This window comes from Myxine glutinosa, chromosome 5 (genome assembly GCF_964187855.1).
Source record: "Myxine glutinosa chromosome 5, kmMyxGlut1.1, whole genome shotgun sequence".
Classification (NCBI taxonomy): Eukaryota; Metazoa; Chordata; class Myxini; order Myxiniformes; family Myxinidae; genus Myxine; species Myxine glutinosa.
The window spans coordinates 172,265,671-172,284,353 of record NC_136265.1 but is presented as its reverse complement, the minus strand read 5'-3'; the positions used below and the strand labels follow the sequence as shown (position 1 = coordinate 172,284,353).

At 42.3% G+C, this 18,683-nt stretch overlaps 1 protein-coding gene across 4 annotated transcripts in view; it reads left to right on the top strand.

Annotated features, from left to right (window-relative positions):
- The window catches only part of LOC137426725 (girdin-like), a 193,566-nt gene that overhangs the window by 69,217 nt on the left and 105,666 nt on the right, over window positions 1-18,683 (top strand). For all 4 annotated transcript variants that reach the window (XM_078779085.1, XM_078779084.1, XM_078779082.1 and 1 more), the window contains exons 4-14: window positions 3,507-3,576; window positions 9,471-9,529; window positions 9,637-9,720; window positions 13,976-14,116; window positions 14,504-14,685; window positions 14,884-14,965; window positions 15,062-15,220; window positions 15,457-15,603; window positions 16,474-16,615; window positions 16,710-16,885; window positions 16,988-17,089. In XM_078779085.1, coding sequence (XP_078635211.1) covers window positions 3,507-3,576; window positions 9,471-9,529; window positions 9,637-9,720; window positions 13,976-14,116; window positions 14,504-14,685; window positions 14,884-14,965; window positions 15,062-15,220; window positions 15,457-15,603; window positions 16,474-16,615; window positions 16,710-16,885; window positions 16,988-17,089 — 1,344 coding nt within the window. The remainder of the gene's footprint in view (window positions 1-3,506; window positions 3,577-9,470; window positions 9,530-9,636; window positions 9,721-13,975; window positions 14,117-14,503; window positions 14,686-14,883; window positions 14,966-15,061; window positions 15,221-15,456; window positions 15,604-16,473; window positions 16,616-16,709; window positions 16,886-16,987; window positions 17,090-18,683) is intronic.

Below are 18,683 nucleotides of genomic sequence, written 5' to 3'. Positions count from 1 at the left end.
TCCACTTGTTCATCTTTTCCTTCAGTCCATCCATACTTTCCGCAATCAACACCAGATCATCTGCATACAACAACTCCCACGGTAAACCCTCCTTTACGTTCTGAGCCAGCACCTCCATCACAGCTACAAATAGTAGTGGACTTAGTACCGACCCCTGATGCACTCCCACCTTCACCTCAAACTCACCACTGTTCCCGTCCTTCGTCCTTACAGCTGTGCGTGCTCTTTTGTACATTGCCATCACTACTCTGATCAACCATTCCTCCACTCCTAACTTCCTCAATGCCCATGTCAATACTTTGCGTGGAACCCTATCGAATGCTTTCTCCAGATCAACAAACCCAAAAAACAACTTCTTCCTCTTATCCATGTACTTCTCCTGCAACTGCCTCACAATGAAAAGCACATCTGTCGTTCCTCTTCCTGGCATAAATCCAAACTGCATTTCGTCGATCTTCACTTTCTTCCTTATCCTCCTTTCCAACACCCTTTCCAATACCTTCATTCCATGCTCCAATAACTTTATCGCTCGGTACGAGCCACACTCCAGAGGGTCACCTTTCCCCTTGTATAGAGGGACGAGGGTACTCAGTTCCCAATCCACTGGAATGCGGCCTTCTTTCACCACCAGATTACAGATCTCTGTCATTCTCTTCACACCCCAACTTCCTGCTGCCTTCAACATATCTCCCACAACTCCCGTCGGCCCTCCCGCTTTTCCACTCTTCATTGCTTTTATCGCTTCCTCAACTTCCTTCTCAGTTATCTTCTCTGCCGGTCCTAAAACTGGGTTACTCTCTATGTTGCCATCCCATTCATTCTCTGTATTCAACAGCATTTCCATATATCTTTTCCATCTTCCTTTAATTCCATCTGGGTCGACAACGATTTGTCCCACTTCATCCTTCAAGCAACTCACCCCCATCACATCACACCTCTCTTTCGCTATGTGCTTTGCAATCCTGAATACTTCTTTCTGACCCTCTTCCGAATCCAAGCGTTCTCCGAACATTTTCCTACATGCCTCCTGCGCCTTTGCTACCTCTTTCTTTGCAGCCTTCCTGGCTGCCTTATAACTTTCATGCTCTGCTGTTTCTGCTCCCGTACCCTTCGCCTTCTGCCACTCTTTGAACTTCTTCCTCTTCTCGTCAATCCTCTTTCCAACTTCAACATCCCACCACCATGTTTCCGAGTGCCTCGGTGGTCCTTTTGTCCATCCACATACCTCACCAACGGCTCCCAACAGACTAGCTTTCATTGACATCCAACCACTTTCAAGCTCAACCACATCATCCTCTACCCTACTCATCATCATCTAAGTGCATCACAATGCCCAGAAAAAAAAATCCAAAAGCAGCACAAGAAAAATATTGGATTCCATTCGTCAAAATGCAAGACAAAGGTGTTAATAAGAATCGGAAATATTCTGCCCACAGGCAAGTATTTGTATGTTAATACCTGTTACATAATTTTAGTGCTGCAGAGGTTATTAAAGTGAATAAAACACTTTCAATAACATGTAATAGCTGTCCATTTATTTTGGGTAGTACTGTAGTTTGTGAATTTTACCTGAACCTTTTTTTTCACCTCCTCCGTTAGCCTCAGACATTATGATTATGACTATTAGGGTACCCAAGCCTTACAGGCCTGATTGTTTTTGTTTTCATTTATTTATTTTATTGTTATTATTCGTTGTTTTTTGTTTTTATTTTATTCTGTTCTTTTGCTCTATTAACTAGATGGTATTCATCGAATACTTACCCTGTGCAGTCAACTTGTTGTGAGCCAACTCTTCTGTTTTTGAAGGGTTTTTTTTCTTTGATCCAATATGGCAATATGGCTTTGATCCAATATCAATGTCATCGACCATGTGAGCGATGACATCATCAATTTACATTCTCTAATATATTTGTTGTGTAGATCATGCTCAAGAAATTTCAAACTGATCAGACTAAGCGATGTACCTGTCGAATTATGACATAATTAAGACACCAAAGATGTCATTGTTAACAATACTTATTCCCCAATCAATTTTTTCCATGGAGTGGTTTTGCAGATAAAGAACTGCAATTTTTTCAAGATGGCGCCCATAGCACGTGACCTATGACGTCATAATAATCATTAAAAATTATACAGGCGGAGGAGCTCCTATGGAGAACATTTTGTGTCCATCAGACCAACAGTTGCAAAGAAAAAATAATTCATACTGATTGGATCAAGAGTTATGCTTGTCGAATTATGACGTCATAATGAAGGTACTGATGACATCATCATTAACATATTTTATTCCCCATGGGGGGTACTTGACAATCAGCCATGTTTCAATTTGTTCCATTCAGCGTTTTCGGAGATCGTTGTTTTGTTGTTTGGTGTAAATTTTGTAAAGGTGTAAATTGTAAAAATGTAGAGGTGTAAATTTTTTCCAAGGTGGCGTCCGTACCACATGATCTATGACGTCATAATTATGAATAAAGAAATTCCACAGGTGAAGGCGCACCTCTGGTAAAATTTCCTGTCAATCGGACCAATGTTTGCCGAGAAAATGAATTTTAAAAGTACGCAACCGATCGCTTAACCCTGCCTTTCACTTCATGAGCGCAGGGTAAAAACGATTATTATCTCTATTATAGGGTACCCAAGCCTTACAGTTGGTACCTGATTGTTTTTGTTTTGGTTATTATTTTTATTGTTATTATGCTTTGTTTTTTTGGGGTTTTTTTTTTTTTGTTCTATTCGTCTGCTCTATTAATTACCATTATTATCTGTCTTATTAGTGTTCCCGTTTTTTGCTTTATTATTCTCTTAAATAATTTGTTTCCCAGCAACCGCTAGCCCGATTGACACAAAACTTTCAGGGGAGCGACCTCCTCTCCCACCCCTCACCCGCCCCATGGATAATTTTTTTTATGATAATTGTGACGTCACGTTATACGTGATATGGTCACATGATATGGCAGCCATCTTGAATTCAATGCGAATAATTTAACAATATATATCTATAATAAAACTATATATATATTTACATATACATATATATATATATATACATTTTCATATATTTACATATATACATCTTCTATATATATAAAAGAAAGTTTTTGTTTGTTTGTTTGTTTGTCTGCACGCGCTAATCTCCTGAATGGTGAAAGATAGGAGGAAACCTCTAAAACAAAAAATGTCGGGACGGGCCCCGGGAAGGTTATAGGCTAGGTGGCGAGGCCGGTCGAGGCCCACCTTAGTGGGGCTGGGCCCATTTCGCAATTAAAAGCTGAGCTGAATTACGTATAGTAGTCAATCTTCTATGGCCGCGAGTAAAAGCTGAATTATAGTAGTCAATTCATTCAAAACGAACCTGGGCAACGCCGGGTGCATTCGGCTAGTATAATATATAATATAATATATAATGTTTATAATATATATAATATATAATATACATATAATATATAATGTTTTTGTTATTATTTTTTATTAATTAGCCATTTGTTGATTATACATGCAATTGGCAGGAGACATTGCAGCAGCTGGTCATAATGAGTCCACCTGATGTCCTGACCATCGCAAAGGAGCCTCTTTCAGGTACCACTTTACCATTCCACCTGCAAATCTGCCACTCCTTGCTTGTTCCTTTTCCTTTTTCCCAAGAAATCCCTTTCTTTACAGAAGCACTGTGCTATGATTTTTAGGTTCTGTCATGGCTCCATTTTTTCCCCTTTCTCCTGTCTCACATTTCATCCTGTCTAGCTTTCTTTTCTTGACATTGCTCCTGTATAGTAGTAGCTGTATGTTGACTTTGCTCTTTGTGCAAATGCACGCACGTTTGCCGCTGCTTATAAAGCCCTTTTTATTGAGGATTATCACAACAGATGGTTCTTCACGGGATTCAGAATGGAGTTGATTTGTCACACCGAAGAAGAAAGAAAATTCCTCTTACTATCACAGTACTTTTATATCATTGCATTTTTACCAATCATGGAGACACATTCCTAAAATCGAAACCACTGGAGTTTAAAAGGTTTTTTTTGTTTTGCTTGCTTTAATGCCACATATCTCAAAGCATCATTCACAAAGTGCCATGGGAATGATTGCTACAACCTCTTCACAGTCTGGGAGGTCGAAGGTTGATGTCAACGATGGGTCTGTCATATGTGGGGGTTGGCTGGGCCCATTTGTCGTCCTTAAGTGATCCAATGGCTGAGGTCATGGGTAAAATAGTCTCCTGATGCCCATTTGAGGAGTTTCGTAGAGATGATAAAGTGGTTATATTCACCCAAAATCAAAAGTGATAATTAAATGCAGGCCAGCTCTTCTATGCACCCGAAGCGGGATTCCCAAGCGTACCTGGATTTTGTGCATGTTTATCGAGCGGGATCTGTGCAGAGCTCCCTTACTTGTAACCTTGCCGTCTGCCCCTCCCGTGAGTCATTGGCTTCTACACAACGCTGAGATCGGATGGCTTTGCTCACCCCATGCAGGCACGGTTTCGGTTTCCATTAAGGGCCTTTCATGAACACCTTTGTGCACCCTCCCTTACCGAGAAACTTGTATCAATGCCACATATTGTGTACAATCGTTCATACACTGTCAGCTCGGCGCTTGGGGGTGGCAAAGGTCGAGCAAATACATAATTGACGGGACTGCACCAAAACCAAGTTTATCATGCAGGGATAAGGGGGAAGGGGGAGGAAATAATTAATTGCACCAAATAATAAAACCATTTCTTTTTTGTTAAACATATTGACTAAATTAAGCCTCAAACGTTTGCTTTTCTGGGTTTTTTTAAATTTGGATGAGTGCATATGAATGGGTGGGGGTGAGGGGGGTTAACGGGAGGGGGGTAAAGAGGGAGGGGGGGGGGTTCAGAATTCCCTTTTCGTGTAGAAATATGGATTTATATTGGCGAGTCGGCGGTTCTCAACAGTGTGCTGTTTCTCTTGTGGAATACAAATGATCGGTGCAGGCGTTGCGTGCTGCTGATATTGCAGCTCAATACGGCTAGAAAAATCTTCTGCATGGATGCGGGTTTGCATGCCTGCTTGTCTCCCACTATCTGTGGCCTTGCTATCGGCTCTGCCATTCATTTGATGGAGTATGATTGCCCTTGGGTGTGTGATGGGGCAAAATCTCAAAGCTATATACCCTGTAAAGAAAGGAGGATGGACATTGCGGGTTATGTCACCAAACCAAAAACGGGTGGTGGTTAAAAGGTTGGGGAATTTCCAGGAGGTTAAATTGCATCACTAGCTCGGTTTGGCAGGTTTTTTCATTAGTTCCAAGCTCAAGTAGGATATATGGTGTTTGCTTTGAGAAGTATGAAGTACATTGTAACTGTCACTGATTGGATAGCAAGGTTGTAGATGAATAGCAGTTGCTGAGGCACTTAATCGGCATAGCACCTTCTACAACAACATTTATTCGCAACCTCATTCATTCACAGCAGAAGGCCGGAATGACCCAATTATAACAAAAGTGTGCTTTTAAGTATGTGAACAAATTTCACGACATTTATGCACCTTAATTTCCTATATTATAACTGCTGCAGCTGCATCACGATGGTTTATTAGTTTGATTAGTCTTCTCAATGGATTATGTGAAAATTAAAGACCATGGTACTTCGAGAGGTTTCTGCTTCCGCCTACTAATTTGGGCGCGGATCAATGTTTCAAACACACGACCATGGTGATCCATCTTGCCAGAAGTGGCCAAGCAAACTGAATGAATGAATGATCGTTTTAAGGCCATTTTCCCCGCTAGAGCAGGGGTTAGCCTTGCGGGCCCCATGACAATCATGGTTCCCTGTTTGAGGCAATGTTTTTATGGCCGGATGCCCTTCCTGACGCCAACCCTTAGTCGCCTCTTACGATGCATAGGGATACAGTGTACCTATTCTAAATCGGGGTACACACCGTGATCATTCATCCCAGCAAGCTGGTACTCAATTTGCCGACCTCGGAAGGATGACAGGCTGAGTCAACCCCCCTGGTGTTAAATTAGCGATCGACCGGGATTCGAACCCAGGATCCTAGGATCCCAAGCCAGCACCCTAACCGCTAAGCCAACACCAGGCTATTACATGTAATTCATTTTTTATGTCACCTTAACCCTTTGAGTACAGGATTTTTTTTTGATAGAAATACCCCCGGTACAGGATTAATTTGGCATTTTGGTACGGGAATGCAACCACGTACTGACGATCTATTTATAGGTATAGTCGATGACGTGTAGTAACGTCATCCGTACACAAAACCTTTTCGTGTGTTGCGGCACTGGACATCATCCGTACTCAAAGGGTTAACTGCGTAAACCCAATGTATCCATCTAATGGGTTTATGTGTCAATCCTCTATGCGTTAGTGAGCTCCAGTTTCCTGATGACCACATAAATTCTCATTTACAAGCAGGATTTATTTGCAATAGGTCAGGGAAGAAGAAGAAGAAGACGAAGTAGAAGCAGAAGGACCACATCTGCATATGTGGTAAAACCAGGTGGTAACCAATGAATAATATATAAGCCCATGGTACTTTGATGGCTTAACGATTAACTTTACTCACTCATACGGGGTGACAAAATGGACAGAGAGAGAAAATGTTGGACCTGTCCAGCATCCATGTGGCAATGTTTGCCGCAGGGTGATGGTTCTTTAAAGTAGCTTCATGTGCCAGCCAGGGAGGGCAATAGAGAGAATCTTTAGTGCTGCACGGCACCACCTGAGCTATGCAGAAGCACCAAAGAGTGATGTAGCACTAAGGACAGGACCCCATAAACTGGAAGTCGTGTACCTCTTATTCCTTCTTATAGGGGAACCAAAAACTTGGACCATCTTGACGCTAATCTATACCTTGATACCCTACAAAATAGATATGATGTGTCTTTTTCCAATTTCTGGTTTTTAAAGTTGGTAATTTTGCGATATAAATCAAAATCTTCTTCTTCTTCACAATTAACCGTGACGTCACTATGAAGTCGACCGCTAAATCCGTACTGTCTACGGGTTATGTTGCGGTGCAATTTAACTGAACTGGCGAATAATTTTCAAATTTCTACAAATATGCCTGATCGATGCGTCCTTTGTGGTTGGAGAAATACAACCCGAGATGGTTTCATGCCACACCAATGGCCGAAAGATCCAAGGGTTGCCAGAAATTGTGTGAGGTTTGTCCAAAATACCCAAGTTTGGATTGGGCCTACAAGATGTTTGCTTTTGTGCTCAACATTTTACAGAGCACTGTTATGAAACAACAGCTAGAGATGGCTATAGATCTTGTGGTTATCCACCACTATTGAGAGAGGATGCTATCCCCACGACTAAGTGGAAAAAACAGCCGTCGCTTGAAACTGTAACGCCATCTCTACTGAGCTACCAGCACATGGATATGGGCGATATGAGTGGTGAATCAAATACCTGTATTGGCCTGCCAGCAACATATCTCACCAGGCGACCGCCCCTCCTACACCCCTCTGTTGGAGTGGGACATCGAAACAGCACGGTCACAGCACAGACACGACGGTGGGTCATGTCATGGACACAACCACATACACAAATGGCGTGCTGGGAAAGTATGAAACAGGATGATCCTGTAACATACAAGACATTGGGTCAGCCTGCTATGGAGGGACAAAGCATTTGTCGTTGATTTGGTTGGCAGTATCCGAATGTGCATGGGCGGTGTCCGTGTCCTGTCCGTCCTTTGTCGTGCCATATTTCTTCTGGAATAATATAACTGATTTATCTGTTAATACAAATTCCCTGATAACCCGTAAATTGAAAACAAAATCTACCAATCTGTAGGGAACATGCGATTGGCGTTTTCATCTGCAGTACTAACACTGCCATTTTCACTAACACCATCTTCGTCTAAATCGCTCGCACAAGACTCAAAATGATACGGCTCCACAATTCTCCTGAAAGAATTTCCCATCACTAATTTTGTCTCCAATAGTTTCTTCAAAATCCCACTGATCAGTTCCAACATACTGACAAACTTCAGAATTGCTAATGATGGAGGAATCGGTGTCGGAACCCAAACTCGACATGCACTGTTTCTCTATGTTAACCGCCATTTGGATCAAGGTGGGTTCATCGTGTGAGGTCATTGGCAAAATCGAAATTCGACACTTTGTGATTGGCAAAGAAATTCAAAGATTTTTTCCCTTCAAATTAGACCGACATTAATGATCTTCAATTGCTTTCAGGAAAAAAAATTGCATTTGGGTTCCCCTTTAAGAAACTCACCAACTCTCTCTGTACGCAGCTCGTGCTTGGGAGTTTTTATTCGTTTTGGCATGGCGGGCTTCAGATCTTGTCAATTTGCCTAATTAATTTCACGCATGCGTTCTTGATTTGAATATTGTTTTATTTTTGAAATGTTCTCTTTGAACTTCTTTCACAAGTCACAAAAAGCCATATTTTCGATCATTCATATCGATTTATTTCAATTTAATACACAATGTGAGTGTCTAAATCTTGTCCTGACATATTGTGTTTATCATTTGTCATTACACATGCCCAGGCACTTTTCCATAATAAGCACTTTTGCCAAGGAATCTCCATTGAAGGGTTGAAGAACCAGAGTATGCGTTTGCAATTCAACTAATAATTACAAGTGTTTTGGGAAATATGTATTATTAAAATAAAATGCAGCCGTGAAACCGGTCTTCATGTCCTGTTCGGTCTTGCTCTTCATACGCCTCAGCAGCATCCATTGCAGACTGTCAAATAACTGATTGTGTCGTTTTTATTTCTTATAAGCTTTTTATTTTCCAAGAGTTGTTTACAAGCTTGTGCACACTATTACAACACCACACCACACCACATCGAACCCTACCCGTTAACTCGCCCCAGCCTTGTATAGCCTTTTGTCTTTCCCTTTCGGGGCTTATTCTATCCCTCTTTCAACTAATTTACTGTTCTGCACCCTTTTATTTGGGTAAAGTTATTTTAGTGTATGAGATAACCAGTTGATGAAATTTGTAATAAAGTTATATATATGCTTTGGAGTTGGGTAAATGATTGGAGTACAAGCCAATGAAATAAAAGTACTTTTTGACCTTTTTGAGCGGTGAAGTCACTTCAATATTTGGCTATGTCCTTCCATCCATCTGTACATGAAAAATGAAGAAGAAGAACCATTCTAACCCACCATGTTTTTTTTCGAAAGGGTAATTCTAAGGGGTTCTAAAGGGTAATTATAAAGGGTTTCATTCGTTTCTAGGCTTTGCCTATTTCATATAAAAATACCAAACTAAACCACTTCTTTTGGACACGGGTGCGATTTTTATTTATTTTCTTTATTTTTTTTAAATAACAATTTTGATGTGGAGTCAATGCTTCGATCCTATTGCTTCCACTTTTGCATGATCATCATTCTATCAGTTATTGGTGTCACACCCAAGAGACGTATTTCATGTAGGTGAAACAGTTTGTTTAATCATGTTGACGTTAAAAATCTCGTATTTTATTCATGCCTTTATAGAAAAGAGTTTGAGTGAGATGCAGAAGCTCCTGCTGCTGTTGCTGGGTTGTGCAGTGCAGGTGAGCGATGCCATGGCCCATCATATGAAAACCCATCACTGGCTTGCATGGACTATGTGCCCATCCCAATTGCCTTGACCCTCACTGTGTGTCGCCATTGTGTGCAGTGCAACCAGAAAGAAGCGTACATCGAGAAAATTAAGCTGTTGGACATTGACACGCAGGCAGCAATTGTGGAACACATCCAAGAGGTGATGTGGTTTGTATGACGTTTTCCTTTTTATTGTTTTTAGACACAGTAGCTGCATGTTTCTTTCAAACCCAGGCTAGACAGCAGACACATTGTTCAAACAACCTAGGCATAGACTGTACACTTGGACTTCACCTGATTGGCAACATAGAAATTACATTGACTACATTCTAATCACCAGAAGATGAAGTGCTGTGAAATCTGCCAATATCCTCCCATGTGAAGATTGTGGAACGGATCGTGAACTCCTTGTGGCTAACATATGCGTCAAACTGAGAAAGGTGAAAAAAATGTTAAACTCCAACCAGATGTGACATTGAAAACCTATCCAAACAATATGCATTAAATCAATGCAGGTTGTTATTACTCATCCAGTCGAATTAAAACAGTAAAGGTTTACAATTGAAAACAGCTGGACTTACTCGTCGATAGAGCCGACGTTTCGGCGAGAATCCACATGCCTTGTTCACGACAGATGTTGAACTGAAGAAGAAGCGTGAGAATCGTCACGTGACCTCCACCGTTGGCATGGTGAGTTGGTCTGCAGACCAATTTGGGTGTCATGTGACGGTTTCAGTCGGCATGGGAGAGATGTTATAGCCTTGTCCCACATACAGTCGTGGCCAGAAATATTGGCACCCTTGCACTTTTTTCAAATAACTCACAATTTTCTCGAAAAATTAGTTGAAATTGACAAAATAATTTGGTCTCCACAATTCTTTATTTCACTGTTAATATTACAGAACCTTTGTTTTTGATTCAGAACTGAATGTATCCTTTTAAATCAGAAAATAAAAAGAAATGGCATTGACAAAATTATTGACATCCTTGACTTAATATTTGGTAGCACAGCCTTTGGACAAAATAACTGCAGTCAAGCGCTTCCTATAGCCATGAATGAGCTTCCTACACCTCTCTACTGGCAGTTTGTCCCACTCTTCTTGTGCAAACTGCTCCAGTTCTCCCAAATTTTAAGGGTACCTTCTCCCAACTGCTGTGTTCAGATTGCCCCACATTTGTTCAATGGGATTTAGATCTGGACTCATTGCTGGCCACTTCAGAACAGTCCAGCGATTTGTCTTGAACCTTTCTTGGGTGCCTTTTGAAGTGTGTTTGGGTCATTGTCCTGCTGCAAGACCCATGACCTTCGACGGAGACACAGCTTTCTCACACTGGGATGAACATTGCGCTCCAAAATGCCTTGGTAATCTCCATGATTCATGATGCCATGCACACAATCAAGGCACCCAGTGCCAGAGGCAGCAGAGCAACCCCAAAACATCACTGAACCTCCTCCATGTTTGACTGTAGGGAAGGTGTTCTTTTCTTTGAAGGCTTCATTTTGTTTTCTGTAAACTTAGAGATTATGTGCTTCACCAAAAAGCTCTAATTTGGTCTCATCTGTCCACAGGACATTCTACCAGAAGGATTTTGGCTTGTTCAGGTGTGTTTTGGAAAACTCCAGTCAGGCTTTCTTATGTCTCTCTCAGCAGTGGGGTCCTCCTGGGGTTCCTACTATAGAACCCCCTTTCATTGAGTTGGCGACAGATGGTGAGAGTTGAAACTGTCATACCTTGTGTCTGAAGGTCAGCGTGAATCTGTTTGGCAGTTAATCGAGGTGCTTTCTCTGCCATTCGAACAATCCTTCGCTGCAATCTTCGATCAAGTTTTCTCTTGCGGCCACGTCCAGGGAGGTTGGCTACAGTGCCATGGGCCTTAAACTTCCTGATAACATTGTGTTCGGTGGACACAGGAACATCAAGGTATCTGGTGATGACCTTGTAGCCTTAAGATTGTCCATGCTTGGCCACAATCTTGTGTTTGACCTCCTCAGACAATTCTCTGGTTTTCTTTATTTTCTCCATTCTCATTGCGGTACACACAGTGACACAAAACAGCAGAATGACTCCTTTTCTCTATTCAAACTGGTTGAATGAGTGATTTTTACATTGCAGGCACCTGCAACTCACCACAGGTGAGTTCAATTCCAAAGTAAAGGAGAATCACCTACTTAAAATCTAATTATTTCTAACAACTTCCAAAAGCTGCCAACAATATTGTCCAGACCATTTTAGGATTTCTGTGTGGAATAAGCTAAGATTTAGTGATTTTTTCAGCGTTTTTTGTTTTGTTCCACTGCAAACCAAAGAAATACATATGTGGATACCATTTATTTTTTTTCAACAATTTTCTGGAATAACCTGTTGCAGACACCTGCAGCTTTAGCCACATAGCACCTTTCCGATATACCTTCTCCCTCCAATCCACATTAGTGCTCAATCTCTTGTTCTGTCTCCTCCCGCTTACCCCTCATTCTTTTTCCTTCTCCCTACCACCCTTCCTTCCTTTGTCATATTTATTTTGCCCACCAATTTTGCTCTCACCATCCACTCACTCTCTCCCTCACCTTTCACATCATTATTCTACCCAAACTCTCTTGCTTATCTTGTTCTTAAGGGGAATATTAATGCTTCACAAATGTGTCTTGCTCTTGGCCTTTGTTCTCCAAAAAAAAAGCCAGAAAAAAAAGATTTTCTGCCAGACCGTGTTGAGTGTGTGGAGTCACATTGAGACGTCATTAAATGCTACATGTGTGAAGCCTGGGTTTTAACTGTTACAGAAAACACACATTGTTGTTGTCACATTAAATGCTAGCTCTAAGACTTGTGGCAATCTGAGCACAAACCCATGAATGGTGGCGCATTGTAAAAGCATGCATACGTGTCTGACTGTCAAAATAATCTCAACTATTTGCTTGAGATGATCTTCGACAAAAATGTCATCTTGGTCCAATATTGGCTTCTTGATTTTGTATGAATATCCAAGGCCTGCAATGTTTGTGATTCAAGAATGTATTAAAACAGCTGCAGTTTATGAGTTTTCACTGCACAGTGGACAAATATTGTTACCTTATGAATGAAGAATATATTTTGGAAGCAAATTAATGACATCATCACCTACACAAATACGATTCGACCTCTGTCTGCTGCCTTGGATGCCATGCTACATAATGAGGAGCATACATTGAATTTCTCTCGTGTTATCAAAGGAAGCAGCAAATAGCCAGGATACAAAAGTACTTATTGTTCATTCTCCATTATGACAGTGCTTTGTGTGATAACCATTGTGATAACCTTTTACACTCCGACCATTACGCCACTAGCCTTGATGGTGAGAGCGTCCGTTCTGAGTCTTAAAGGTCGGCGGTTGGAAACGCGGCCGAGTCGTACCAAAGACTTCAAAATTTCCACGTGCTGCGTCATTGCTCGACTCTCAGTATTGGATAGAGTATGGACAAACAACCATAAGTTGGTAATAATAGTGCGAGCTTTGATGGGCCTAATCGAGTGGCCTCCTCCTGTATTGAAGTTCCTTAAAAGGAACTCGTATCATAATATTATTGTTATTATATGTGGTCCTTTAAATGTTGGAGACATATGGAAGAATTTGAAGACAAAAGATAGAAAGTGAATTGCAACAGCACTAGTGGTAATGGGAACACTGGGACGATGTATGGCACAAGGTCAGTGAGAATAGACAATATTCCACATTGCTGGAAACAACGTAGAAAAGAACTAACATCTGTGCCAACTTTTTGATCTGGGGAGAGCGAGCTGGAAAAGTTTGTGACCAACACACTGCCTCCCACCCCTTTCCCAAGATAAGTTCAATGTTTGCATTTAAAACATTACAAGGAATGGAATGGGTTATTGGAAGTGACCTTTGGAGGGTTCTTGTTTGTATTCCAGCACAAGTATGCAGCACAAGGCTGCGAGTTGCATCATTACCTGGGAGCGCAGCTGTGTTGCTGATGCAACACCCCCTGTAGGTTAGGGCACTGATTTGTAATTTGTTCAGGGTACCAACAATAGCTCGCCTACTCTCCATGAAGTACACTGTGGGATGTAACGCCCACCAACTAATGTAGGCAGAGGGAGTGCCCGGTTTAATGTCCACCCAAGGGACGGCTCACACATTGAAACCTCACCCTGCCCACGAGACACCAGGATGATAGTTCGTAGCTGGGCCGAGATTCAAACCTAGGCTAGATTGCTCGGAGGCGACTGTGCATATCTCTCAGCCATCCTGCCAGCCCTTTGTGAGGGTGAAGGGCTGAAAGGGCAATAAGGGAGGGGCATTCAAGAACAGGTTATTATGTATTCAATTTTGGGGGTGTTTTTTTTTCATTCTATCTGGGGTTGTATTTCAGCGTTGCGCTTTGTGTACTAAATATCAACTGTATGTGGACGTTACAGGTGACCCAAAATCAGGAGAACATTCTGGATGTCCATTGGGCAGAGCTTCCAGAGGTTCCACCCCAAGGGCTAGACTCCCTGGCCCGCAGTCTCGCCTATCAAGTCCAACGCTTGGTCGGGGAACGAGATGAGTTCTCTGAGGTCACAAGTCTTTTTCACTTCATTCCTTTTCTATTCTGCCCTCAGCTACTTATAGGTCTTGTAAATTTTTCTCCAAGGATATTTGTGTCATTCTAAAAGTAAAATGGTGGGAACATGAGGTTTGAAAACTGATGAACATGTGATATCTTTGATCCTTAAAAAAATTTTTTTTTTAATCCTCATGAGATATAGAAATCTGCTGAGCATATTAGATCAGATTAGAAAAATATTTTTGATGAAGGGTAACCAAGAGATCACAAATCAACTTTGGGTGTTATGGCAACCTCATAGTGCCAGATTACATTCATATATAGATCTTGCATGGGTGATGATGAAGATGATGGCATGTTTATTTTCATTGTTTTGTCTATTGTCACTGGGAAACAGATGGTGGTGGAACTGACACAGGAGCGGGACTACCTTCAGGTCCAGCAGGCTTGCATACAGGGTCAGCCCGAGAGACCCTCATCTCCAAGTCCTGGAGGCCTTTCCCCGGGAGACACCCGGCAGCACCTTGCTGTCGAGTTGGCAGACTGCAAGGCCAAATTGCGGCGGTTGCGCCAGGAGTTGTAGGTTTGGTTCTTATTTCCCATTTTGGTTTTTAGTTGATTTGCAGAGTGCTGCTTATTATGTAGACGAGGTGAAAGTTGAATGGGTGAGATTGAGGTCAATCCTGAAAATGAGCTGACAAAGAAGAGTGATTAAAGGATGAAAGCCACATGTTGAAAGTGAGATGTGACCTAAAGTGTTGTCCTTGCTGCATGCAGGGAAGAGAAAACTGAACAGCTCACGGATTGCAAACATGAAGTTACGGTGTCCTTGTTGGAGAGAGAGAGGTTACAGCAGGAAGTGAGTCCTCAAAGTCTAAATTATTGATGATGCTTTTATTTGCACTTGTAGATAATCACTTACCATTATTGACTTTCTTTACTTAATACTTGTCAGAACCTGCAGCTGGTGGGAGAAGCCCGCGCAGCACGGGGTTATCGTGATGAGGCAGATGCATTACGGGAACGTTCGAGTCGTGTGGAACGTCTTGAGAGTGAGGTGGCCCGCTACAGGGAACGTCTGCATGACATTGATTTCTACAAAACCCGTATGGAGGTGCGTGCTGGCCGAAACGTTACTGCTAGATGTTACAAGTTGTGATTGCAAAACACTGGACCTTTGACTGTTTTTAACACTTTGTAATGGAGAAAGCCACCTTTACTTGCAGAAAGGAAAAAGCTCAGCTCTGAAAACATTTTTGTACTACTTCCCAGCATCATAGCAGGATAAAATTGGGGAGAAAGATTAACAAAGAATATTTGCCCATAATGTGGCTTTTATTCACTGAACAGGAGGTGCGTGAAGACAATGTTGTACTGTTGGAGACCAAAGCCATGCTGGAGGAGCAGCTGGAGTGCTCAAGAACTCGCTGTGATGCATTGCACGAAGCTGAGAAAGATAACCTGCAGCTTCGTGCAAAGATTCATCGCTTAGAGACGGTCTGACAGCATGCCAATCTGCTATACTCTTCTTCTTACCCATGCTCTTGCCTCTCTGCCTGCTTGTCCTCTCGCTTCTATGCCCAACTGTCTTCTCATCTCTCCGTCCGCCTGTCCTCTTGCATCTTCGGTCGGCCCTCCTCTCTTCTGTCCTCCCGCCCGTCCTCTCGCCTCTCTGCCCGCTCGTCCTCTCGCCTCTCTGCCCGCCCGTCCTCTCGCCTCTCTGCCCGCCCGTCCTCTCGCCTCTCTGCCCGCTCGTCCTCTCGGCTCTCTGCCCGCTCGTCCTCTCGCCTCTTTGCCCGCCTGTCCTCTTGCCTCTCTGCCCGCTTGTCCTCTCGCCTCTCTGCTCGCCCGTCCTCTCGCCTCTCTGCTCGTCCGTCCTTTTGTCTTTCCGGCCGTCCGTCCTCTTGCCTCTCCGGCCGGTTATCTTCTCGTCTCTGTTCACACTTGAGTGATGGCAATGTAACATGGAGCTGTACAACACCCACAACACTGCATAAAAGTTGGGATTTTTGTCAGTTACTTGGGAACTTGTCATTCATGTGCTTCAGATTAAATGTTACGTCACATTGCACACCCATTGGATTCAGATAATTACATTTTATGCTCACCATATTTGATGCTCACTATGAGAATGTCCTGATTACCATACTTATACATTCTCAATGTTCACATATTTTTGATCTTTCTCTAACAGTTAGCTGGCCTACTTGGCACTTTCTACCATTTCTGCAATAATCATTTTGATTAATTCGGCTTTTGTTGTGTACATTGTCTTTCCAATTGTCTTCCACATGAAGAGGGTTTGAGGTTGAGAATTAATTACCCATCAAAGCTTTGATTGGACAGTTTTCTACCTTGGTCGAACAGGAGAGAGATTCAGACCGTCAGCGCCTTGAGGAGCTCATTGAGGAGAACCTTTCACTGGAATTTGCCCAGAAGCAGAGCATGAACGAGTCTGCACAGCTTGGCTGGGAACTTGAGCAGCTAAACAAGTCACCGGATCTTGGATGTGAGTTTCTCAAATGATGCAACATTTCAAAGTATAATACCCGTAATGTTGCTTTGGGTGGCTGTTCCAAATCAATTTTTCCAAATCTCCACAGGCCGGCGCCAATCTGTTAGTACTGAAGTTAGTGAGGCTGTATCAAGTCGGGCCATCCGTCTCGAGAAGGAGAACCACAGTCTCCTGCGGACCATCAAGGAGTTGCGAGCAAGTGTCCAGGATGCCTCTCCTCAGCTAGCCATACTGGAGGAGGAAAAACGAAGACTCAGCATTGAGGTCAGACAACAGTCTGGACTCTTTTGCTTTTTGTCTGTCTTCTGCAGTTTCTATTATTTATATTCTGTAGTGATCACATGTGGGACAAACCCCTCCGTTTAGGTGGAGGAATTGAAAGAAAGTCTCAAGAAAGAGCATCCAATCATTGAGCACGAGAACTTGAATGATGGCGAGGAGGGGCAGCCGCAGCAAGACGTATTTCAGGTTCGGCCCAGTATACTGTATCTATTTTAATTTGCACCAAATATGGCAGAGCTCCAAAACATTCAGGCAAAAGTGGCATTCTATGATTCCGTTCTGCTTAGTGTGATGGCCTGGTATAATTGTAAATCTTATTACTGTTTATCAGACAAAAGCACAGAGAAAAACTGTTAATTTAAAATGCTAAATAAATATATAAATATGAATGTAAGACACAAAAATGTCTTATATTACTCACAGTTCAAGAGGATTCAAGTTGATTTGCCCTTTGGATCTAATTTCAAAACTATCTCCAAAGAAATGAAAACATCAATGCCTGCCAGGCTGTTTCAGCTGTTTTGTAATTTTGGCCGAAAGCTCTGGAAACTGGAACCAGTTGGCACCGTCATTTCCAATCATTATAACTCTCTGATTGGATGAGAATGATGTGCATCTTACCTGTACTAATTGTCATGTTATAATCATTACTTGTTTGGAAGAGCAAAGTATAATCTTCACGTCAATGTTCTCCATAAACCCTTTGATTATAAGCCTGTAAATTTGGAACTGCTTCACCGTTCATGATGACATTTTCAATGATTGCATTCTATCATATGGGCTCTTCTCTCAAATGACTTGTTAATTCTGTGGTCACTCTTTTCTTCCCTCCCCCTTACTCAATTTAGATTGTACATTATTTTATTATGAGTGTGCTTATATCAGCAATGTTTTGTGTTGAACCAACCTTGGTTGCAATTTCAGAGCTTAATCTGTCTTTAAAGATAGCAAAGAATAGGAAATATATAGAACGGCACATGGTAGAGAGCATACCTCCGCAAAGCCGAACAGTTTGCATTTTGTATCCCACTGACAGGTGGTTGTTGCTGGTAGTTGCCTGGTGTTGGCTTAGCGGTTAGGGTGCCGGCTTGGGATCCTAGGATCCTGGGTTCGAATCCCGGCCGATCGCTGAATCAACGCCAGGGGGGTTGACTCAGCCTGTCATCCTTCCGAGGTCGGCAAATTGAGTACCAGCTTGCTGGGATGAATGATCCCGGTGTGTACCCTGGTTTAGAATAGGTACACCGTATCCCTGCGCATCGTAAGAGGCGACCAAGGGTTGGCGTCAGGAAGGGCATCCGGCCATAAAAAAACATTGCCTCAAAACAGGGAACCATGATTATCATGGTGCCCGCAAGGCTAACCCCCGCTCTAGCGGGGAAAATGGCCTTAAAACGATCATTAATTCATTCAGTCATTCATTCATTTGACAGGCCGGATCTGGATTCAGACCTGAACCAAAATCTAATCGGCTTGTTCTTGTCACCTAACCAACTCATCGATCAAATTTTGTCAATCCGTCCACAACTTTTTGAGATATCCCACTCAGACAGACAAACAGCCAGACACGGGTGAAGACATAACCTCTGTTCACCTTTGTGGCAGTGGTAACAAGGCTTTGTTAAATATCAAATTATGGACCATGATTTGAACATGTCAATTTTCACTAACAGCTTTTTCGATGGCTAACTGACACTTACCTATCCTTGACTTTTCTTTTGTAGATTATTCACCAAATCCACGGTATTTAAAAGAAGCATTGAGGTTAAAGCCATTTTGA